Source organism: Mesoplodon mirus (genome assembly GCF_964341445.2).
Source record: "Mesoplodon mirus genome assembly, chromosome: 1".
NCBI lineage: Eukaryota > Metazoa > Chordata > Mammalia > Artiodactyla > Ziphiidae > Mesoplodon > Mesoplodon mirus.
In genome coordinates, this window is record NC_138976.1 from 71,713,456 (window position 1) to 71,738,362 (window position 24,907).

At 41.1% G+C, this 24,907-nt stretch overlaps 2 protein-coding genes across 3 annotated transcripts; one reads left to right on the top strand and one right to left on the bottom strand.

Annotated features, from left to right (window-relative positions):
- Window positions 1-452: 452 nt before the first annotated feature.
- Window positions 453-23,364, top strand: AK3 (adenylate kinase 3). Of its 2 annotated transcripts, none has more exons than XM_082612571.1 (5): window positions 453-757; window positions 8,620-8,739; window positions 9,698-9,870; window positions 10,504-10,622; window positions 18,057-20,349. In XM_082612571.1, exons 1-5 carry the CDS (start codon window positions 607-609, stop codon window positions 18,121-18,123), a joined length of 630 nt encoding a protein of 209 aa, XP_082468697.1. In that variant the 5' UTR covers window positions 453-606; the 3' UTR covers window positions 18,124-20,349. The 2 variants fall into 2 exon arrangements, with proteins under 2 accessions (XP_082468697.1, XP_082468696.1); XM_082612570.1 differs by lacking the exon at window positions 18,057-20,349 and adding an exon at window positions 20,378-23,364 and having other exon boundaries at window positions 457-757.
- LOC309799412 (serine/threonine-protein kinase pim-1-like) lies at window positions 11,709-14,261 on the bottom strand. The gene has a single exon (XM_082612523.1). It carries the CDS (start codon window positions 14,195-14,197, stop codon window positions 13,058-13,060), a length of 1,140 nt encoding a protein of 379 aa, XP_082468649.1. The 5' UTR covers window positions 14,198-14,261; the 3' UTR covers window positions 11,709-13,057.
- Window positions 23,365-24,907: the final 1,543 nt, after the last annotated feature.

Sequence of the window (24,907 nt, forward strand, 5' to 3'; positions counted from 1 at the left end):
GGGGACCTCTGACGACCCAGGGAGCCGAGGGGCACGGGTGGTGGCGAGGGGGCAGCAAGTGGGAGCCGCGCGGAGGACGGCGCTGGGGTTGGTAGAGGCCCCGGGAGGGCGCGGTCGATCCGCTGGGACTGGGCAGGACGGGGCGGGGCACTGACAGGTGCGAGGTGTGGATCTGAGGGAAGTGGGGGGCATTCAGGGGTCACGGAGGTGGGCCCCGAGAGGCGGAGGAAAGCAAAGGGGATGCGGGGAGAGCTGGCGGGTGGGGAGGAGGCGCGGAGGGCCGCGGGCTGTGTGGGGCGGCCGAGGCGCTCACAAGGGTCGCTGCTGGAGTGCCGCGGGGGCGCGGCTTGCGCGGGCCGGGCGGGGCCAGGCGTGGGGGAGGTGGGGTTCCCGGGTCGCCAGGGGCAGGGGCGGGCGCGGCAGCCCGGCGGGGCGTGGGTGGGGCTGGCCGGGAGGCTGTCGCCTCACTTCCGGGAGCGCCTGGGCGCGGAGGCCGTAGCTTTCTCGCAGCGCTGCCAGCCGGCCGGCCCCGGCCTGCGGAGCGGGTGGGCGCGCAGCCAGGCCGAAGCCCCACTGTCCGCGCGGCCCCGGCCTCTCTCGGTGGCCATGGGGGCGTCTGCGCGGCTAGTGCGCGCAGCTATCATGGGGGCGCCGGGCTCCGGCAAGGGCACCGTGTCCTCGCGCATCACCAAACACTTCGAGCTGAAGCACCTCTCCAGCGGGGACCTGCTCCGAGACAATATGCTTCGGGGCACAGGTGGGAGCCCGGGCGGGAGGGGTGGCTGTGCGCAGTCGTCCCGGTGGGGATTTGTGGGCGGAGGGACCGGGGCTCGGGAAGTGGGTCCCAGGAATGCGGGAGGGGTGCGGGCGCAGCATCTCCCAATTGCCGCCCGGGGCGTTGGGGAAGTCCTCTAGCTGCTGAGCTACTGTTCCCCGAAACCTCTGGCCTCTGTGGATAGCTTCAGGTGGGTTATTGAGGGAAGGCACTAGGAAGTTAGGACACATTCAAAGCTCAAAGGTTAAAGAAAACCACATGGCTTTGAGAGGTATGGCCAGCCCCAGTCGCAGTTGCTCCTAAGGGTCCATGATCTGTGTGTGGCTTATTCTCTGCCTGCCCTTGCGCTTGGAGAACTGTTAGAGCTCTCTTTCTTTTTCTTTTCTTTTTTGTTTATATATTTATTTATTTTTGGCTCTGTTGGGTTTTCGTTGCTGCGCACTGGTTTTCTCTAGTTGTGGAGAGCGGGACTACTCTTTGTTGTGCTCGGGCTTCTCATTGCAGTGGCTTCTCTTGTGGAGCACCGGCTCTAGGTGCGCGGGCTTCAGTAGTTGCAGCGTGTGGGCTCAGTAGTTGTGGCTCGCGGGCTCTAGAGCGCAGGCTCAGTAGTTGTGGCGCACAGGCTTAGTTGCTCTGCGGAATGTGGGATATTCCCGGACCAGGGCTTGAACCCCTGTCCCCTGCATTGGCAGGTGGATTCTTAACCACTGCGCCACCAGGGAAGCCCAGCGCTTTCTTTTTTAACTTTTTGTTTGTTTGTTAAACGCTATGGAATTTTCTGGTTTTGACCTTTCCCCCATAATCTGAAGGCCAAGTATTATTTACCCTCGTTGCTGTCACAAAATTGGCTTAGATCTTTATACCAGAAAGCTGTTCTTGTGCATGGTTATCTGAATGATTGTTTTGTTTCTCATGCCAAAAAAATTCTTGCAACTCAGCACGAAATCTAGTCAACAAACTGTACACTTTACAATGGGTGGATTTTATCTTAATGTAAATTATATCTCAAGAAAGCTGTTTTCCAAAAGTAACAGCAAGGTGAGTTTTTTTTTTCTCTCTCTCAAAAGTGTTGACCTTTACTTTCCAAAACAAAGTCATTTTGAAGCTCCTTTTAAAAATTAGGACTAACCCCTTGCACAAGGTAAAAAAGGATTGGAAACAGGATGGAAGTACATAATATTAAAAGTAAAACTCTCTCTTATTCCCTGCCTCAGTCTCATTCTTCAGAGGGGAGCAGTGTCATGTGCTTGCTTTTAGAAATCTGTATTTGTGTATAAGCACATACAGGGTATATGTATATCCCTTGTTTTTATGCAATATGTAATCCTACTAAATATGTGTTCTGCACCAGTGTGTTTTCAGTATATCTAGGATACTTTTCCACACGAAAACACAGAAATCCATTTCATTATTTAACATTTGTATAGGTATCTATTTGCTGGATCTGCCATGGTTTATTTAACCGATCCCCTATTGATGGGTTATATAGGTTATTTCTAGGTGGGTTTTTTTTTTGCTTGTTTCAGAATACTGATATTCAAATGAAAAAACTGTTTTTAGCTTGTCTTGTGGAGTTCTTTGGTTTATCACCTCATCTGGTGAATTACTACTTTTATTTTTCTCTTCTAACATCGATCTTTAAAAAAATCGTAAAGTATTAAACTTCAGAAGGTTAAATTGTTTGGCTCACTTCATAGTGTTCTTTTTTTTTTTTTTTTGCAGTATGCGGGCCTCTCACTGTTGTGGCCTCTCCCGTTGCGGAGCACAGGCTCGGGACGCGCAGGCCCAGCGGCCATGGCTCACAGGCCCAGCGGCCATGGCTCATGGGCCCAGCCGCTCCGCGGCATGTGGGATCCCCTCAGACCGGGTCACGAACCCACGCCCCCTGCATCAGCAGGCGGACTCCCAACCACCGCGCCACCAGGGAAGCCCTAAAAGCACTTTTGTCAGGAACTAGATTAATTCTCTGTAGCCCTTTCTCTTGGCATATATAAAAGAGAACTGTATTTACAGGTTGGTCAGGCCCTCTTTTTGTACTTCATAGCTGCTCAAACAATAAGTTGTTTCCAGTTAGTTCGGATATGAGGTGTGGTTGGTTTGAGTAGTCTTATAATGACCAGATGTTAAAAGGAGATATAGAATTAAAAATGGTTTTTTGTATAATACAAACACCATCTCTCAGATTAATGTTTCTGTGTTTTAGAATTTCTGATTATTATCCTTAAAATCAAAAGCTGGTTTTAACCCTTCCTATTCCCTTTTAACCTTCCTTTTCTGTTTTTATTTGTGAATAACTTTATAGAATATCAGTTTATTTTGAATGATTTACTTTTAAACTAGCTATTTATGTTTTGTAAGTGTGGAAGCTCCCAAATTTGTTAATTTTTTGAATAAAAAAGGAAATGGTTTTTTAAATGAGGAGTCTATTTAGATACAATATTAAATTATAGGCAATCAAGGGAATAAAAATTTACTAAATGTCCAAAGAATATGCTAGACAAAAGTCCTTGCCTAATTTTAAGAAGGAGTAAAACTTGAAATGTAATAAACCAACTGCTTAGACTATGACGTAGAGAGTTGAATCATTTTTATTTTTCTTTTAAATGGAAGCATTACAGGCTTCAGATTTTAATAACTATTGTAAGTGTTTAATGATATAGAAAGTTGTTAGTGATATGAAAATGATTATTAGACTATGCATGGGACTATCTACTCATAAAACAAAATATTTGGAGGTTTTTATATTATCAGTTTTGATGATAATTATTCCTGAGTAGTGTTGGTTTTATGAGTGGCTTTTTTTTCTTTTGTTTTGCTTACGAGGTATTTTTCATCTTTAATTGTTTTTTTTTTTTTTTGGCTGTGTTGGGTCTTCGTTGCTGTGTGCGGGCTTTCTCTAGTTGCGGCGAGTGGGGGCTACTCTTTGTTGCGGTGCGTGGGCTTCTCATTGCAGTGGCTTGTCCATTTGCGGAGCATGGGCTCTAGGTGTGCGGGCTTCAGTAGTTGCAGCATGCAAGCTCAGTAGTTGTGGCATGCGGGCCCTAGAGCATGCAGGCTTCAGTAGTTGAGGTGCGCGAGCTTAGTTGCTCCACGGCATGTGGGATCTTTCCGGGCCAGGGTTTGAACTTGTGTCCCTTGCATTGGCAGGCGGATTCTTAACCACTGCGCCACCAGGGAAGTCCTTTTTTTAAAAAAACATCTTTATTGAGATATAATTCACATTACATAAAATTAACCCTCTTAAACTATGAATCAGTGTTTTTTTTTAAAATTACATTCAGAGTTGTGCAACCATCACCACAATCAATTTTAAAACATTTTTATCACCCCAAAAAGATACCCTATTCCCATTAGTAGTCACTCTCCATTTTCCCCCAATGCTCCCAGCCCTGGACAACCACTGATCTTCCTTCTGTCTCTCTAGATTTGCCTACTCTGAGCATTTCGTATAAATGGTGTGATGTAATACTTGGTTTTTTGGGTCTGGCTTTTTCCACTTAGCATGTTTTCAAAGTTCATACACTTTGGGACTTCCCTGGTGGCGCAGTGGTTAAGAATCCACCTGCCAATGCAGGGGACACGGGTTTGAGCCCTGGTCCGGGAAGATCCCACATGCTGTGGAGCAACTAAGCCCATGTGCCACAACTACTGAGCCTGCGTGCCACAACTACTGAGACCGCGTGCCACAACTACTTGAGCCTGCGTGCCTAGAGCCTGTGCTCCACAACAAAGAGAAGCCACAGCAATGAGAAGCCCACGCACCGCAATGAAGAGTAGTCCCTGCTTGCCGCTACTGGAGAAAGCCCGCGCACAGCAACAAAGACCCAACGCAATCAAAAAAAAAAAAAAGTTCATACACTTTGCAACATGTATCAGTACTTCACTTCTTTTTATGGCTAAACAATATAATTTTGTATGGATATTCCACATTTTATTTACCCACTTGTCATTTGATGAAGATTTGGGTTGTTTTCGCTTTTTGGCTATTGTGAATAATGTTGCTGTGAACATTCACATATAAGTTTTCGTGTGAACTTACGTTTTTATTTCTCTTGGAAAAATATACCTGAGTTGAATTGCTGCGTCATGTAGTAACTCTGTTTAAACGTTTGAAAAACTGCCACACTGTTTTCCAAATTGCCTATACCATTTATAATCCTACAAGCAATATATGAGGGTTTCAATTTCTCAACATTCTTGCCAACACTTATGTCTTTTTTTTTTGTTATGTCTTTTTGATTACAGCCATCCTGGTGAGTATGAAGTGATATCTCATTGTGGTTTCCATTTGTTATTTCCCTAATGACTAACGATGTTGAGCATCTTTCCATGTGCTTCTTGGCCATTCGTATATCTGTTTTTTTGTATTCAGATCCTTTGCCCGTTTAAAAAAATGGATTTCCTTTTTAAATGCTGAGTCGTAAGAATTCTTTAGATAGTCTAGATAAAAGTTCCTTATTAGGTATATGATTTACAGGAATGTTCTCACATTCAGTGGATTGGATTATCACTTTGGTGATGGTGTTCTTTGAAGCATAAAAGTTTTAAATTTTAATGAAGTCCAGTTAAGAGTTTTGTAGTTTTAGCTCTTACATTTAGGTCTGTGATATACATACTGAGTTAATTTTTTAATATGGTGTTAGGTAGAGGCCCACCTAACCTAACCTGTTCTTTTGTGTATGGATATTCAGTTGTCCCAGCACCACTTGTTGAGAAGACTATTTCTTCCCCCATTGAATTGGCTTGGTATCCTTGTTGAAAATCAGTTGACGGTAAATGTGAGGGGTTATTTCTCGGCTCTCATTTCTGTTCCATGTGTTCACACAAAAACTTATATATGAATATTCATAGCAACATTATGTCTATCCTTACGTCAGTACAAACAGTCTTTTGAAATCCGAAGTGTGTGTCCTCCAACTTGGTTCTTCTTTTTCAAGATTGTTTTCAGCTATTCTGGATACCTTGCATTTCCATATGAATTTTACAGTCATTTTGTCAGTTTCTACAAAGACACCAGCTGGGATTTTGATAAGATTGCATTGAATCTGTAGATCATTTTCAAGGAGTCTTGCCATCTTAATATTAACTTTTCTAATCCACGAATATAAGCTATCTTTCCATTTAGTTAGGTCTTCTTTAATCTCTTTCAACAATGTTGTGGTTTTCAGATTACCAGTTTTGTGCTTTTTTAAAAAAGTATATTGCTAAGTTTTTTTATTCTTTTTGATACAGTTGTAAATGGAATTTTCTTAATTTCATTTTCATATTCATTTTTGTATACTTTTTATCTTGTACCTTGCAACTTTGCTGAACTCATTTATTAGTTCTAATAGTTTTTTAGTAGATTCCTTAGGATTTTCTAAATACAAGATCATGTCACCTGGAAATAGAGATAATTTTACTTCTTCCTTTCTGGATGCCTTTTGTTCTTTTTCTGGACTCATTGCTCTGGCTACAGTCTCTGGTACAGTGTTGAAATGACAAGAACAGATCATCTTTTCTTAAGGCTAGTCTTATACTTAATATAAAATTAAATACTTTGGGCCTCCCTGGTGGCGCAGTGGTTGAGAGTCCGCCTGCCGATGCAGGGGATACGGGTTCGTGCCCCGGTCTGGGAGGATCCCATATGCCGCGGAGCGGCTGGGCCCTGTGAGCCATGGCCGCTGGGCCTGCGCATCCGGAGCCTGTGCTCCGCAACGGGAGAGGCCACAACAGTGAGAGGCCCGCATACCGCAAAAAGAAAAAAAAAAAAAAAAATTAAATACTTTATTAGTTAATCCCATCATCTCAATCCATTTGTTGCCATTAGTTGAGGGCTTGGCCTGAAGAGTGAGAGGGGAGGGGAGGGACCAATACTAGTGTTAGGGACTCAGCCCTGGAGAATTACGATTTTCCTCAGTACTGAGTTTGAGCTCTATGTCCCCCAGAGCAGTGGTCAAAACCCTGATAACAGAGAGGTGCACACATATTAAGTATGTGGACCTTTCCAAGAGGGTTTTTTAGAGAGTCCTGGGCGCTCTCAGAACCCAGGACCTCTTCCAGATGCTGTTTATAAACCCAAGCAGTACACCTGTCAAATGGCAGCCAATTTCCATGTAGTTAATGTGCTTAGTTAGAAATCTAAAGTTTCATCAATTTGACAATTTAGGATATGTTCTGAAGTCAGTATGTCAATCCATACCAAGAATTATGAAAACAGTCATAAACTTTAAAAAAAAATTTTATTGGAGTATGGTTGCTTCACAATGTTGTGTAAGTTTCTGCTATACAGCAAAGTGAATCAGTTATATGTATACATATATCTCCTCTTTTTTAGATTTCCTTCCCATTTAGGTCACCACAGAGCACTGAGTAGAGTTCCCTGTGCTATACAGTAGGCTCTCATTAGTTATCTATTTTATACATAGTAGTGTATATATGTCAATCCCAATCTCCCAATTCATCCCACCCCCTCTCCCCCCTTGGTATCCATGAAAACAGTCATAAACTTTGACTGTTTAATCTCTGAATCCTGAGAATTTATCCACCAGAAATAACTCAGAAGCACCCCCCCAAAAAAAAGAAAGAAAAAAAGAGTGCTAAGATCTTTAAAAGCAGAAGTGGTAGGGAAAAATCAAGACTAATTTAAAAATTTAAATGTCTAACAGTATATATTGCCATGATAGAGTATATATTTTTAAATTTTTTTTTAGAGGTTTTTTTTTTTGATGTAGACTTTTTTTTTTGGCTGCGTTGGGTCTTCATTGCTGCACGTAGGCTTTCTCTAGTTGTGGCGAACAGGGGCTACTCTTCGTTGCTGTGCTCAGGCTTCTCATTGTGGTGGTTTCTCTTGTTGCGGGGCACGGGCTGTAGGGCGTGCAGGTTTCAGTAGTTGAGGCACGCAGGCTTCAGTAGTTGTGGCGCGCGGGCTCTAGTGCACAGGCTCAGTAGTTGTGGCGCATGAGCTTAGTTGCTCCGCGGCATGTGGGATCTTCCCGGACCAGGGCTCGAACCCGTGTCCCCTGCATTGGCAGGCGGATTCTTAACCACTGTGCCACCAGGGAAGTCCAAAAGAGTATATTTTTATCAAACATAGATATATACTGATGGAGTATTAGTTACCAAAAGTGACTAAATGACTGTATAAAATCTATGAAAAATATTTACAAAATGATGTTAAGTGAAAAAAGAACACAAAACTATAAGTACCCAGGTTTTTACAGTGGCATTAAAAATTCTGAATGTGTGTAAATAGTTTGGTAAGAGATGATGAGGGAATGAAAATACTGTTGTGTAAGAATGACATACAATTATAGGTAATATATAAAAGTTGTTCATAAATTCTTTTCAGGTATTTCATTAATAAAAATATAATATGATCACGGTGCTAATCTGGTCAAACACTGAATTGTGACAGCAGCATCTCTTTTAAAGGATTAGAAAAAGCTCTGTAGTAACATGATGGCCGGCACTTACATTGAGCCACTTAAAGATAATGACTACTTCAGTTTCTTATTTAAAAAGAAAATAATTTGTTAGTATATATATTTTTTCCCATAGAAAATTTAGAAAAACACAGAAAAGTGAAAATGTTAAAAAAAAAAAGAAAAGATAACAATTCTGTCACAGAGATGACTACTGCTAACATATTGGTTTATAGCTTTCCATTATTTTTATGTAATGGAGATTTTGAAATAGGCTTAGATTATTTTGTAATCTGTTTTTCTCACAAAAGTTGATGATGCACAGTTTCAAATGACTGTGTTATCCAGGGGGCTTCTTTAGGTAACCAATTTCCTAGAGAACTAGAATGGGGTAGAATAGATGCACTGGCTGACTTGCCTTTTTTCCTGCTTCTGCTATAGAAATTGGTGTGTTAGCCAAGACGTTCATTGACCAAGGGAAGCTCATCCCAGACGATGTCATGACTCGGTTGGCCCTTCATGAGCTGAAAAATCTCACCCAATATAACTGGCTATTGGATGGTAAGTGGAATATTGAGAATATTTCAGCTGCCCAAAAGGATGCGTGCAGACAGGAGAGTGAGGATTTCATGCGCTACAAACATGGATGGTGAGCAGGGGGCCTGAATGCTGCCACTCCCCACCCTGGGGCCTTGGGGGCCAGTCATCTTCTCTGGCCTGCTTCTTTTTTTAAATGCAAAGAGGGAAGTGGACTGCATGATTTCTAAGCTCCTTCAGATATGACTTTTTGTTCCTTCCCCGCTTTTTGAGAATATTTAGGATAAGGGAGGATCACAAAAGGAAGAAGGAAGGCTGGAGAGTAACTTACAGTCAGCTGTAAACATTCCCCAGCCAGAGGTGTGGCGGGATCCTTGAGGATATGTTGATTTTTAGTTTCTAGAGAGAGGTGTTTATTATAAGGAATTCGCTTACACAGTTATGGAGGTGGACAAGTCCTAGATCTTCAAAGTGAGTCAGGTACCTGGAGACCCAGGAGAGCCGGGGGTGTGATGGTGTAGTTCCAGTCTGAAGGCAGATGAGACCCAGGAAGAGGTGATGTTTGAGTTTGAGTTCAAAGGCAGGAAAAAGCCATGTCCCAGTTGCAAGGCAGTCAGGCAGGAGGAATTCCCCTTTATCTTCTGGGTACGCCAGCAACTTTATTCTATCCAGGCCTATCATCATTAGGGATAGCAATCTTCTTTACTCAGTCAACTGATTTAAGTGTTAATCTCACACCAAAAGACACCCTCACAGACACACCCAAAATACTGTTTGACCAAATATCTGAGCAACCTGTGGTCTGGACAAGTTGACACATAAAATTAACTATCACGGCTGCCCTACAACTACAACAAGGTTGTCATCAGCCTTCCTGGTGTTATTGCTTTTGTTCAGATTGCTCAATATTAACTTTCTTCCTTCTCCCCTTTCTCCCCATGGCTCTTTCTTCCTTTGTTCATTTTTAATTTACTTTGTAAAGGTTTTCCAAGAACACTTCCACAGGCAGAAGCCCTGGGTAGATTTTATCAGATAGACACAGTGATTAATCTGAATGTGCCCTTTGAGGTCATCAAGCAACGCCTCACTGCTCGCTGGATCCATCCAGGCAGCGGCCGTGTCTACAACATCGAATTCAACCCTCCCAAAACCATGGTGAGTATTTGGGGGGGGAACTGACTTGGCCTTCCACGTAGCCAACTGTCTCCAGTCCTCTTGCACTCACGGATGACCTTGGATACCCTTGGATGACTAGAACTACTGAGGGCATGTTCTTAGGTTACTTGGTATAGTCAACTGGTCTAGTCCAGTCAGCTTTGTAGTAAAGGCATCCGCAGGAGCAACGGGGGTTTGTTATTCCTTCAAAAGCATGTATTGATTTCCTACTCTGTGCCAGGGAGTGTGTTAGAAATTGGGGCAGTAGGGATTAACGACACCTAGGGTTATTTAGGGCTTGCAGTTGAGATTCCCAGTCTGTAGCTGAATCTTTTTTAATATAATATATATTATAATATATAACATAAATATAATATATAATGTAAAATTATCTAGAGGCTGCTTAGAAAACCTTTTGCTCTAAAGAGAAGGTGATTGACACTGTGGAAATGATCGTGGGGTCTCATGGCTCTGTGTTGCAACGACCTGGATTTGGATTTGATTCTGTTTATTTAAAAACACATTTTTGTTTGGTGCTTGCATAGATGTCTGTTTAAAAATCAGTTAACTACCTATAAAAATATCCTTCAAAAATATGATATTTGATGCCAGCATCTTCTAACTCCCATTTAGGGCATTGATGATCTGACTGGGGAGCCTCTCATTCAGCGTGAGGATGATAGACCAGAGACGGTTGTCAAGAGACTGAAGGCTTATGAAGCCCAAACAGAGCCCGTCCTGGAATACTACCGGTGAGTTGGTCACTCTTCACAACTTCTCTTGTATGATGGATCACTAAATCATTTTCTGATTATCCATGCTTTATAGCCAAAATGCTAAAATACCAGAAGATCCAACTCAAATTGGTTTAAATAATAAAGGAAATTTATTTGCTTGTGTAACAGAGAAGTCCAGAAGGTAGTTTGGGCTTCATTTTCCCCTAGGTTTGATCAGAATTTTGCTCTTCTCTCTGTTTTGTATTGGCTCTGTCTTTAGGCTTCCTGCATAGTTATACAGGAACAGCCACAGCATTCTCTTTATGAAAGGCTGAGGGGTCGCCTTCCCCGCAGTGAACAAAAGCCTTATATTGAACCAACTTGAACAGCCACTGTGGTCAGGGAATGCTTTGTATTCTAGGCCTAGGTTACTGCCCATTCCTGAACCAGTCACTGGGATGGGAGAGATTACACTCATTGGTCCACACCCAGAGCAGGGAGTGGGTCAGTCTCACCCAAACTCTGTTGTCTAGTGGAGGGAGAGGCTGGAATGAATGCCGGGGAGGCAAACCTAATGGTGCCCACTCCCTGTGACAATAGAGGACACTACGGCACAGAAGACTCTCAAAGGATATAATCCTCAGATCATTTATTTGCCAAACAGTCTTTAGAAGTTTATATTCAAACAGTTTTGTTAACTCTTAAGGGAAGTCATATCCCACCACAAATATGGGAACTCTACTGAATTAATAATTGACTCAGGCTAAGAAACAATTCCGTTTCTTTACTCAGCCTTCCCCTCTCCTAACAGAGGATTGATTACATTCACTTTCCTTGCATTCATTCACTTACTGAAAAATGACTCAGCATTAGGACAGGACAGTGCTGTGGTTAGAGCACAGACTCTGGAGCCAGAGTGCCTAAGTTCAAATCCCAGCTCACCATTTATTAACTTGACCTTAACCTCTTGCTTAACCTCTGTTTTCTCCACTGTAAAAGGGGGATGAGACAAGAGGGTTGAAAGATGGAGTTAATATGTGTAACTCTTAGAATTGTGTCTGACACACATTAAGCACTATATGATTATTAGCTATTATTTTTTTTAAGACAAAAGGTATTTTATTCAAAAAACGCCAAGTATAAAAAAAAAATTAAGATCTCTTTTATTCCCCTGTACAGTATTTCACTCAGATAAAACCAGCAGGCTGGCTACATGCTGCTCAAAACACAGCCCCAGAGAGGATCCGGAAGGCACACCATCCAGAACTGCTTTTCATAAATCTATCCTATATACACAAGCCAGCAATGCCCCTCCCCCATCACCCACGGACCCCATGCCCACTTGGGTAAGCAGGCGAGGGGGCCTGCAGCAGTCAGGGAGCTGCAGCAGCTGTCCTGCCTGAGTCCCGTCACCCTATGAACAAACAGAGCAAGCATTGCAGCCTTCCCCAAAAGGTCCCCAAGTCAGAGGAGGGAAGGAGAAAAGAAAACTATGGCGGCAGCTGTGGAAGCTTGGAGCAGGAAGGGAACCAGATAAATAAATAAATAAATAACATTGACCTCCAGGTTAGAATGCGCATCTTTCCAAGAAAAAAAAAAAAAAACCCAAAACAAAACAAAACAAAAAAAACAGGTAAAATAATTTAAAGGCAAAATTAAAAAAGAATTAGATCAACTACAACCCTTTTGTACACTACCATGCCAACTGTACACACATTTACAGTTTTTCTGTTGATTTGCATTGTTTGTGCATTTGTGTGTGTGTGAGGTCTTGGCTTAGAAACAGTTAAGTAAAAACCAAAAAGGAAGACCAGTTTACTTGGGAGTTTTACTAAAGGAGGTGGAAAAAGGGCAGGTGGCTCAGCATTTGGCCCTGTAGCCTCTTCAATGGCACCTTTCATATGAAGGATGGGGGGAAGGGGTGGGGGAGAAACAGAGGGAACCAAACCCAGGCAGATTTTTGGAGAAGCAGCAGGTAAAAGAGGCAAGTTCAAGTATTTCTCCCAGCACAGCCGGAGTCCCCACAGAAGGCACTCAGAAGAGTCGGAAGAGGTGACAGGGACTTAAAATGGTGCTAGTCCTATCCCACCCCAACCCGATTTCCCCCTACCCGACCCATCACGGCATTCAGCAGAACTCTTGATGAAGGGAACAGTTCCATGGCTGGATTCTGATCCACTCCCACCCCACCCGCCACCCCTGGGATTTTGCAAAGTCCAGCAATGCTGGACACCGATGAGAAGGAGAGCTTCTATGGGAGGAGTTGAGGCCTAGGACGGCTGGAGTGGAGTCTCTTCCTCCCTTTGGGAGGCAGCCTCCAGGGCCTGGGGTCTGGAATGAGTTGTACATGTTGTTCCTGTATCAAGCACTGTCCTGCTTGGAGAGAAGTGTCACTGGTACTTGGGAAGCTGGAAACAGACACTTCCCCTCCCTTGAGCATCTGACAGAGAGGGGAGAACCTGCCCAAGAAGCTATTTGCTGGGCCCTGGCAACAGGCTGTGGAGATGGATCTCAGCAGTTTCCTGGGGCAGGAGGACATCTTGCATCCATGGATGGTTCTGGATTTCTTCGAAGGATGGCCGATCTGATGGTCTCAGGGCCAAGCACCATCTAATGAGATGTTGACACTCTGAAGAGACCCTCTGCCTGAAGAAAACTTGGCCCCTGATGATCTCCTCATCGTGCTCAAAGGGAATATCTCCACAGACCATATCGTACAGCAGGATCCCCAGAGACCAGACGGCTACCGACCTGTCATGGTAGCGATGGTAGCGGATCCACTCTGGAGGACTATACACTCGGGTCCCATCGAAGTCCGTGTAGACGGTGTCCTTGAGCAGTGCCCCCGACCCGAAGTCGATGAGCTTGAGCTCGCCACGATTGAGGTCGATAAGGATGTTCTCGTCCTTGATGTCGCGGTGAAGCACCCCGCAGTTGTGGCAGTGCCGCACGGCCTCCAGCACCTGCCAGAAGAAGCTGCGGGCCAGCTCCTCCTGCAGGGCCCCCCTTTCCGTGATAAAGTCAAAGAGGTCTTGCACCGGCTCGGGCCTCTCCAGGATCAGGACGAAACTGTCGGGCCTCTCGAACCAGTCCAGGAGCCTAATGACGCCAGAGAAGCCCGAGCTCACCTTCTTCAGCAGAACCACTTCCATGGGCACTCGGGTGCCATTAGGCAGCTCTCCCCAGTCTGAAATGCGGTCCTTCTCTACGTGTTTGATGGCCACCGGCAAGTTGTCGGCGACACGGATGCCTGAGTAGACCGAGCCGAAGCCGCCACTGCCCAGGAGCGGGCCCACCTGGTACTGTGACTCCAGGGGCTCCTTCTCCTTGCCGGGCGCCAGCTTGGTGGCGTGCAGGTCGTTGCAGGGCGCGGCGCGCAGGTGGGCAAGAGAGTTGATTTTGGACAAGAGCATCCCAACCTCCAGGATGTCGGCGTAGGGACGGTGTCTGGAGGAGCTGCAGCAGGAGCTGGGGCTGGGGTTGTGCCGGTGGCTGTGTCTACGGCTGGGGCTGAGGCTGCGGGTGGCCTTGCGGCTGCGGCTGGCGCGGAAGGCCGAGGGCGAGTCGGAGGACGACTGGGGGCGCTGCCGGGGCTGGCGGCTGACGGACATGCCAGCGGGGTCAGGCAGCACAGAGGGCGGAGGGGTGGGCGGCTCGTGGGGATTGTGCCTCAGCGCCGCGGCACAGGGAGCTTGTAGCTGCTGCTGCTGCTGCTGCCAGTCCCGCCGCCGCCACCGCCGCTGCCGCCAAGTCCTCTCGGGCCTCCTCCGCCACCGCGGCCGCTCAGCTATTATTATTGTTGTTGTAATGGGGTAACTATGCAGTGAATTCTGAAGCAGTAGTCTCCAAATTATTTTAGTAGTTATTTCTGGAGGGTGAAATTACAAGGGAGTAGCTGTTACTATAATTTTGTGATTGATTATATAAAGAGCCTGGCTCTGCAGATTACCAGCTGTGTGGCCCTGGGCAAGGTGTTTCAACTTCTGTGCCACAAATTCTTCATTTGTAAAATCAGAGCAGTATTAAATAGTACCCACTTTATAGGGTTGTTAAGGGAGTGAAGTGAGAGAGCCCCTGTAAAGACTTATAGTAGTCCTGGCACTGTTAAATCACTCAGTGGTAACGATTATAATTTACTCGGTTGACACTGTGCTAGCTAGTTCCCTGGTCCACCCAGATAATTAGACCCAGTCCCTGCCAGCCCCAAAGAAACTCACCTTCTTTATGAGGCAAAGTGCTGGGTAAACAATATTCATCATACAATGTGATATGTGCTTATGTGAATCAGAGACCTAATTCACCCTAGCTTAAGCAAAAGGGAAATTTATTGGTCATGTAACTAAAGGGTCCAGAGGTAGATGGTTTGGGTCCAGGTGTTCAAACAGTGTCATCAGGCCTCAGTCACTCCATTTCCTTATGTTGGCTTCAGTCTCAGGTGGGCTCTCCCTGTGTGAGCCCCTCAACATTCCAGCTCACCTCCTACCAGTTTATCTACCCCAGCAGAAAAGAGAGCCTCTCTGGAGTTGGCACTAACTAGCTCTGATTATGTCCATACTTGAGCCTGGGAAGTAGGGACAGTACCATCTGAATCTCACAGACTGAGTTTGGTGAAAAATTGTTTCCCTAAAAGGCGTTTGTTATTCATTCAAAGGTAACCAGAAGAAGGGAGAACACATTGTTGCTGAGCAGGTAACAACACTGTGAGGCTATTAACAGAGGTAGTAACAGAAAGCAGTGGAAATACAGTGGCTGTAAGGATTAGTTCTGTAAAATGTGGGAAGGGAATTTGGGGAAGACTGTAGAGATGAAGTGTATGGCCCGGGTCCCCATCTAGTAGGTACCCTAGTCTTTCTCAGCTTCTGGCTTTTGCTACCTCTTGCCATCAATCAAAGCATTTCCGTCTAAGCTCCTGCACATAGAACTAGGACTAGACTTAACCAACAATTAAGAGTGGTATTTGCAGCAGCCTTAGTGAGAGTCTGCATTGTTATTTTAAAATACCAACAGTTGTATTGTTGCTCTTAAAACTCTTCTCAGCTGTGGGACATCTGATAGTGTAATTAAGTCTGTGTTTACAAGCAACATGATGCTCTTGCTTTTTAGAGGACCAATAGCTGAAGCTGGCTCCATTTTATTACGTAGAAATTAAGGTGACACATGTTCGTCCAAGGTATACAGCTTTAGGACTGAATAGGTGCCTATAGTTGTTCTTCAGTAATTAACACACTTCTGACATTGGCTTGACTTTAAGGTGGCTCTTCAAGAGGCTTACAACAGTTAAGAAGCTTGTTCTCTTGAAAGTTTTACAAGATGTCTGTGAATTTAGAAGCAGGAGGGCTTTAGCAGATATTTCTTACCAAGAAAACAGTGGGAATTATTTAACTTAGTCTTAACTGGCAAATCTTATGAGGTATCCAGAAAGGAATGCTTTTGTTCCCAGTGAAGCATCTTAAAATCTAGCGAAAAGGTTGCAGAACTATGACAGATCCTGTTTCTAGAAAGTAATAAACCAGAGTTCTTCATTTGCTCTTCTGCAGCCTTTAAGCCAGTGTGTATATGAGTACCTGGAAGAGGAGGGTAAATAGGAGGAATGCCAGAATCTCTGGGCAGGAATCTGTTTTGAAAAGCAGCCCCTGGATTCTGATGCTTCTCACCACTGAACCCCTAGGAAACTGGAGTGAATAGACTTTGGCCACTGGCCTGGTAGCAAGCCAGACAAATCTGCCTGGGGAGAAATGGAGAAACCCAATAGGAAACACAATAAAAACAACGTTTTAAAATTCCCTTTTCCCTAAAATGCCGAAGGAGAGCATACAGAAAAAATAAACCAAGTGAAAGAAGGAAGGATAATCAAGTATTAGAAAGCTGTCTTGCAAAGGGGTAAGTAGACAAAGAAAGCCAAGGATGTTCTGGTGTTTGGCAGGACCTACTACCATTTTGGTGATTTAGGTTATTGCTTTACATCCCTAACACATAGTTTTATCAGTAAAATAAGGAAACTTGAGCTTTAAAGAGGATTAAATGAATTATTAGCACTTAGCACATGCTCAAAAAATGATAGATCCATCTTAAAAGTGACCATTTGTGTTAGCCAGAGTGCACAACTGAAACCAAAATCTAGGTTTTCCAACACCCATCCAAGTGCCTTTCTCTTTTGATCACACAGACCTATACTTACTGACACCCTTAAATCTATACTATCATCTTTTAAGAATAATTTTGAAAAGCTCATTAGGAGAACTCAGACCTGTGGGGTTTTTTTCTTTCATTTTTTAAAAATTGAAGTATAATTGACTTACAATATTATATTAGTTTCAGATGTACAACATAGTGATTCAATATTTTTTATTAGAAAATGATCACAATAAGTCTAGTTACTGTCACCATACAGTTATTATAATATGATTGACTATATTCCCTATGATGTATATTACATCCCCATGACATTTATTTTATAACCAGAAGTTTCTACCTCTTAATATCCCACACCTATTTCCCTTATTCCCCTGTATCCCTCCCCTCTGGCAACCAGCAATTTATTCTCTGTATCTGAGTCTGTTTTTGTTTCGTTATGTTTGTTCATTTGTTTTGTTTTTTAGATTCCACAAGTGAAATCATACAGTATTTATATTTCTCTGACTTACTTCACTTAGCTTAATACCCTCTAGGTGCATCTATGTTTTTGCAAACGGCAAGATTTCGTTCTTTTTTATGGCTGAATAATATTCCATTTTATATACATACTACATCTTCTTTATGCATTCATCCAACACTTAGGTTGTTTCCATATCTTGGGTATTATAAATAATGCTACAATGAACATGGAGGTGCATATAGCTTTTTGAGTTAGTGTTTTTGTTTTCTTTGGATAAATGCCCAAAAGTAGAATTGCTGGATCATATTGTAGTTCTTTATTTAATTTTTTGAGAAACCTCCATACTGTTTTTCATAGTGGCTGCACCAATTTCCATTTCCACAACAGTGCATGATGGTTCCCTTTTATCCACATCCTCACCAACACTTGTTGTTGTTTTGATAAAAGCCATTTTGATAGGTGTGAGATGATATCTCATTTTGCTTTTGATTTGCATTTCCCTGATGATTAGTGATGGTGAACATCTTTTCATGTGTCTGTTGGCCATCTATATGTCTTTGGAAAAATGTCTGTTCAGGTCCTCTGCCCATTTTTTAATCAGATTGTTTATTTTTTTGATGTTGAGTTGTATAAGTTCTTTGTATATTTTGGAATTAACCCCTTATCAGATAAATCATTTCCAAATATCTTATCCCATTCAGTAGGCTGCCTTTTCGTTTTGTCGATAGTTTCCTTGGCTGTGCAAAACCTTTTTAGTTTGATGTAGCCCCATTTGTTTATTTTTGTTTTTGCTTCCCTTGCCTGAGGAGACAGATCCAAAAAAATATATTGCTAAAACTGATTTCAAAGAGCATACTCCTTCTGTTTTCTTCTAGGAGTCTTATGGCTTCAGGCCTTACATTTAAGTCTTTAATCCTTCAACACTGCAACAAAAAAGAATAAAATACCTAGGAATAAAGCTACCTAAGGAGGTAAAAGACCTGTACTCAGAAAACTATAAGACACTGATGAAAGAAATCAAAGATGACACAAACAGATGGAGAAATATACCATGTTCTTGGATTGGAAGAATCAATATTGTGAAAATGACTCTACTACCCAAAGTAATCTACAGATTCAATGCAATCCCTATCAAATTGCCAGTGGCATTTTTTACAAAACTAGAACAAAAAATCTTAAAATTTGTATGGAAACGCAAAAGATCCTAAATAGCCAAAGCAGTCTTGAGGGAAAAAAACAGAGCTGGAGGAATCAGACTCCCTGACTTCAGACTATACTACAAAGCTACAGTAATCAAGACAATATGGTACTGGCACAAAAACAGAAATATAGATCAATGGAACAGGATAGAAAGCCCAGAGAAAAACCCATGCACCTATGGTCAACTAATGTATGACAAAGGAGGCAAAGATGTACAATGGAGCTGGACAGCTACATATAAAAGAACGAAATTAGAACACTCCCTAACACCATACACAAAAATAAACTCAAAATGGATTAGGGACCTAAATGTAAGACTAGACACTATAAAACTCTTAGAGGAAAACATAGGAAGAACACTCTTTGACATAAATCACAGCAAGATCTTTTTTAATTCACCTCCGAGAGTAATGGAAATAAAAACAAAAATAAACAAGTGGGACCTAATGAAACTTAAAAGCTTTTGCAAAGCAAAGGAAACTACAAACAAGACGAAAAGACACCCCTCAGAATGGGAGAAAATATTTGCAAAGGAATCAACGGACAAAGGATTAATCTCCAAAATATATAAACAGCTCATGCAGCTCAATATTAAAAAAAAAAACAACCCAATCAAAAAATGGGCAGAGACCTAAATAGACATTTCTCCAAAGAAGAGATACAGATAGCCAAGAAGCACATGAAAAGCTGCTCAACATCACTAATTATTAGAGAAATGCAAATCTAAACTACAGTGAGGTTATCACCTCACACCAGTTAGAATGGGCATCATCAGAAAATCTACAAACAACTAATGCTGGAGAGGGTGTGGAGAAAAGGGAACCCTCTTGCACTGTTGTTGGTAGGAATGTAAATTGATACAGCCACTATGGAGAACAGTATGGAGGTTCTTTAAAAAACTAAAAACAATTACCATATGACCCAGCAATCCCACTACTGGGCATATACCCAGAGAAAACCATAATTCAAAAAGACACATGCACCCCAGTGTTCATTGCAGCACTGTTTACAACAGCCAGGTCATAGAAGCAACCTCAATGCTCATCAACAGATGAATGGATAAAGAAGATATGGTACATATATACAATGGAATATTACTCAGCCATAAAAAGGAATGAAATTGCGTCATTTGTAGAGACGTGGATGGATCTAGAGACTGTCATACAGAGTGAAGTAAGTCAGAAAAACAAATATTGTATATTAATGCATATATGTGGAACCTAGAAAAATGGTACAGATGAACTGGTTTGCAGGGCAGAAATAGAGACACAGATGTAGAGAACAAACGTATGGACACCAAGGGGGGAAAGTGGTGGGGGTGGTGATGGTGGTGGGATAAGTTGGGAGATTGGGATTGACGTGTATACATTAATATGTATAAAATAGATAATAACCTGCTGTATAAAAAAATAAAATTTATATATTAAAAAAAGTAACAATTCTATATATTAATTTTGTATCCTACTTTACTGAATTCATTTATTAGCTCTAACAGTGTTTTGGTGGTATCTTTAGGATTTTCTATATATAGAATCACATCATCTGCAAAATGAGTTTTAGTTCTTCCTTTCCAATTTGGATTCCTTCCCCCCACCCCTTGTTTGATTGCTGTGGCTAGGACTTCCAATACTATGTTAAATAAAAACGGTGAGAGTGGGCATCCTTGTTTCTGATCTTAGAGGAAATGCTTTCAGCTTTTTACCATTGAGTATGATGTTGACCGTAGGTTTGTCATATATGGCCTTAATTACATTGAGGTATGTTCCCTCCATACCCATTTTGTTGAGAGTTTTTAGTGTATCACATTGATTTGTAGGTATTGAACCAAACTTGCATCCCTGGGATAAATCCCACTTCATCATGGCATATAATCCTTACTGTTGAATTTGGTTTGTTAATATTTTGTTGAGGATTTTTGCATCTGTGTTCATCGGTGATATTGGCCTGTGATTTTTTTTTTATGCTGTCAGACCTGTCTTTTGTTTTTCATCCTTAGGAAAAAAGGGGTGTTGGAAACATTCTCCGGAACAGAAACCAACAAGATCTGGCCATATGTATATGCTTTCCTACAAACAAAAGTTCCACAAATAAACCAGAAAGCATCAGTTACTCCTTGAGGAAAAGTGCATATAACTAGTAAGATGAGCAGAAGCTCCTTGTCTGTGCATTTAGAAGTTCATTGTCCTAAGACTCTTGCATGTATAAATTCTTTGAAAATTGTGTTTTATTTCTGCTGTTTTTATTCTGGAAATTAAGGATGTGCCAAATGAGTCAGATGTGAAGGTTCATCTTTTGAAATGTCTCTTGTGTTTTATCCAGTTATCTTCTATGGATACACAATTAAAAAACATCAGAGATGTCTAAACTTTTGAAAATTACTGAGCATAATTAAAAGAGCAGTTGGTAATCTAAGTTTTGTTCAGAAGAGGAGTGGTTGATAAAGCTTCCTTATTTTTCTTGAAAAGTAAAAAAAGAAAAAAATTCCATGTCACTTGTGCAAAGTGTCTTATCAGAGGCTTTTGTGTAGACTGACGCTAAAAAAGAGATCTCTAGCACTGTGGTACAGTTTGTGGGACACTGTGTCTAGAGAATTCCAGAAAAAAAGCAACGGGATTTACAGATTAGTTGCAGAATGCAAATTCACTGCTGCCTTTTATTGACCTAAAACAAATAGACTGCCAGATATTTCCCCAGCAACATGGTTTATTCGAGATCAGCAGATAATTGCAGTTTGGGATCTGCAACCATGGTGAGCCATGTGCAAGTCCTCCTCACAGCAAGGGAAGGAGAATGCTTTTATAGAGGGAAAAGGAAGTTGGGAGGGCTATAGTAAACAAAGAGTCCGTGGCTTTTCATTGGCTGAGTCCTTGCCAGGAAACGAGAGTCTCTTCTTCTGTTGGGCTCTACTATCTTCACAAGTCATGAGAGCTCCCCCTTCTGGTCTCCTGACTCTAATTGAGGTGTCTATTATTTTTTTACACTTTACACTAGCAAACTTATAGTAGTCATATATGCTATATTTTGTTGTTAAACATACTTTCAGTTTACTCCAGATTTTCAATTTGCTATAAAAATGTATCAATTAGCATATAGGAAAATATATTTTTCTATGACTTATTTTCTTTTGAAAATAGTTGTGTACTGAGGGATATGATTTGTTAGAAATTGACATCATAAGTTCTTGCAAAAGCACCAAAGTTGAATTTTCAATAGAATATGTAATTAAACTCTTATGTTTTCAGGTGTTACTCAGGTTAAGAAATGTGTGCTTTAGGATCTACTTGCCAGTTTCTCTTTTTGATCCAAATGTATGATCTGCCTTGATGAGTAACAAATTAAAGAAAAAGAAAGAGAAAGTGAGAGAAACAGAAAGAAAGAAAGAAAGAAGCATAAGAGAAAACCCATGGCACTACGTAAAATAAGCATACTTTTTCATTAGGAAATTAATCATGTTTGCCTGGGGAAAATTCCCTTGACATAAATAACAATCATGATTAGTAAAGGTGTAGCAGTTAAAAGGATTTACATGACATGTTAAAAAAAAAACAGGAAACTGATTGATTTTGCTTGGAAGAGTTCTTTATTCCTAATCAAAGAAGTTGACACCTGCTAGTGTTAACTGCTATCCTACCTTAATGGGGAAGAATTCTGCCAGTGAATGTAATCTGAGCAGCCATTTTAAAATGAAAATGATTTGATTCCTTAGTGGGGCAACGGGATGCGTGTTTACACGGTGGCCTGTTAGGAAGAGCAGGGCAATGAGAGGTGAAGGAGAAATCCGACAATATCTTCAGTCTCTTACTTGGTGCTAGATGAAATGAAACAAGTCATCGTATAACCAGTTATTAACTGCCTTTGAAAATTTGGCCCATTTTATTCTAGGCACTGAAAATACAAATGCCAGCAAGCGATTCTTACATATCTTGTGGGAAAAAAAACTTACTTTTCTTAGATTTTTAAAAATTCAATATTGATCTTTCAAAAATGTACCAAGGCTTTAAAAAAGTATTATGGTAAACATTTCATCCTTCACAAAACTTCCTTTAATGCCTTATTTGAATGTTAATATTATGTGCATTCTAAAAATGTTGGGAACTACTAAACTTATGAATTATCAAACATACATTAATATCAGTGTATTAGAATTAAATGAAAATTTAGAACTGTGGATATTACTTTGTCTTTGGTAATTCACAGGGCCCACTCTATCTCACCTTCCCTTCTGCTACCCTGATGTCTCATTTGCTTCTGAATTAGTGTCTGCTTTCTAAATAATAATTGTCTTAAAACAGTACTGTTTTAGGTACATAGGCTGGTTTCATTTTACACTTTATCTCCTGCCATAGTACTGCAGCCATACTGGCCTTCTTGACACCTTCAGGAGATTTGGAAATCAAAAAGAGGGACAGAAGAACATAGCTATGAAAATTAAGACCCTTCTTCCTGTGATCATTCCCTCCCCACTCCCAAAACAACCCAAAGTTTTGCACATCCATCCATTACTTTGGGAAACGCCTGCACTATTACAAAAATAATTTGTTTTCTGCTATAATAACTATCATTATGATTTATGTGTCACATGAAAATATGTCTGGAGTTGAATGCCATGGCCAGAAGCTACTATGCCTTAGTTAAAAGCTAATAAGACTTCAACCCATTACCTTATTTTCTAGAGTACCACAAGTTATTTTGGTACACATTTCATAAGCAGAATGTGCTGTGGGAAATGCAAAGTGGCAGTTAGTACCATCCAGAAATCTTATTTAATTCCACTTGAAATAGTTCAGATTTCTAAACCCTACCCCACAGCTGCTTCCCCTCCAGCTATTTACAATGGTATTTGAGCAAAATATTTTGGACATTCATACTTTGTGACAAAACTTACCTATGTTAACAACAAATCATGGTAATTACAGACCTCAGATTATATTAAATTGCTGTAATACTGTAACCAACAGCAATAAATTTGTATTTTAAAACATGTTTATGTTGTCTTTTCATTAACAGGAGAAAATATTCCAAGACACTGGTAAACTGCAGAAACAGCCTTCCTATCTTTGCACTTCAAGATTCTGATTTTAGAAGTTATAAAAATTTTAAACACAGAATAATCTAGCTGTGTTCAAAGCTTCTCGTGAAAGCCCATATGCTTTGTAGAGTCCACACCCAGCTCTAGCTTTTTTTTTTTTTCTTTAGCTCACTAATGATCACGTTTTTCCATACAGCATTGAGTAAAAAGTTAAACTGTTGTGCATGTCAAATTGCACGACAAAGTGTAAATCAGTCTGGTGATGTCATATTTTACCAAAGGACTCTAAGTGTTTGAAGAGTAAATAGCATGACAAATCATGCCTTTTAAAGAAACAAGTGAAATATGTGAGAATTTTAAAAAATCATTTTCATACTTAGAAAAGGTCAAACCTTAAATCTAATTCTTCAAGCCTTATGAGAATGGTTTCAACTTCATTATTAGATGGTAAGCAATTCATAATCAACTTTTATTCATCTTTGTACCCTCCCATTAGCTTACATAGTAAGCAAGCAAATAAATACTTATTAGATGAGTCAGCTTCTTAGAAGACCTGTGAAATAGTACGTACATGTCCATTACAGATGGGGAATGAATGCATAGACTTTTTAAATGCATATGATATAGTAGCAATGAAATGAAAAGCCTGGCCCTCAACTGAGACAAGTACATTTCTGTCCCACATCAATTTAAGAACTGAAATACATGACTGACTTTGAGAACAGTAAACTGACATCTTTTCATTTTTCTCTGAAAATATGCCAAGATTAACTTCAGGATCACTTTGCCTAAACCCACAATGTTTTCATCCTGTAAGAGAATCTACTTACTAAACTATATTCATGTTCTTTGGGCACCATCTAATTAGTTCACTTTTAAAAGGGTAATAGGAATACCAGGCAGACAGAAGTCCCAACTTTCCTAGAGAGAAGTTACAGGAGGTTGTGAGGTTTTAGGCAATATTTGAAAGAGCCCACTAATGGTACAATTGGATGAGAATGTTACTCGTCTATCTCTCCTAGAGAATAATCTTAAATCAGTATTATTTCCACCACCATTAATAAAATGACACTGAGTTAACAGGGAATAGTGAAAACTATTTTAAAAAAATCTTTTATTGGAAGATTAATTTTATCAAATGAAATAATCTCTGATGGACACTTTGATGTCAAAGATGTTTCACTTATTTGTTTGGACTTTCCATGGTTTGTATAGTTTGGAGAAAATTGTCCAACATGAAATATAAATTATTCTTTTCTTTAGTATACTCCTATTATTTAAGAAACAGAAGACATTTCTACTAATAGGAGTTAGTTCTTAGTAGTAAAGCAAAATAAAGAAAAATAAAAAGGATGTCAATTTATTGTTCTGAGTACTATAGTACTGCTAAATTGTAAGTTATAGTCTTTAAATGCAAATTATGGCATCAGTCAGTAGTTCCCAAAATCAATCCAATCACTTTCACACTGAAAATCTACAACACTTACCTTTGAAAGT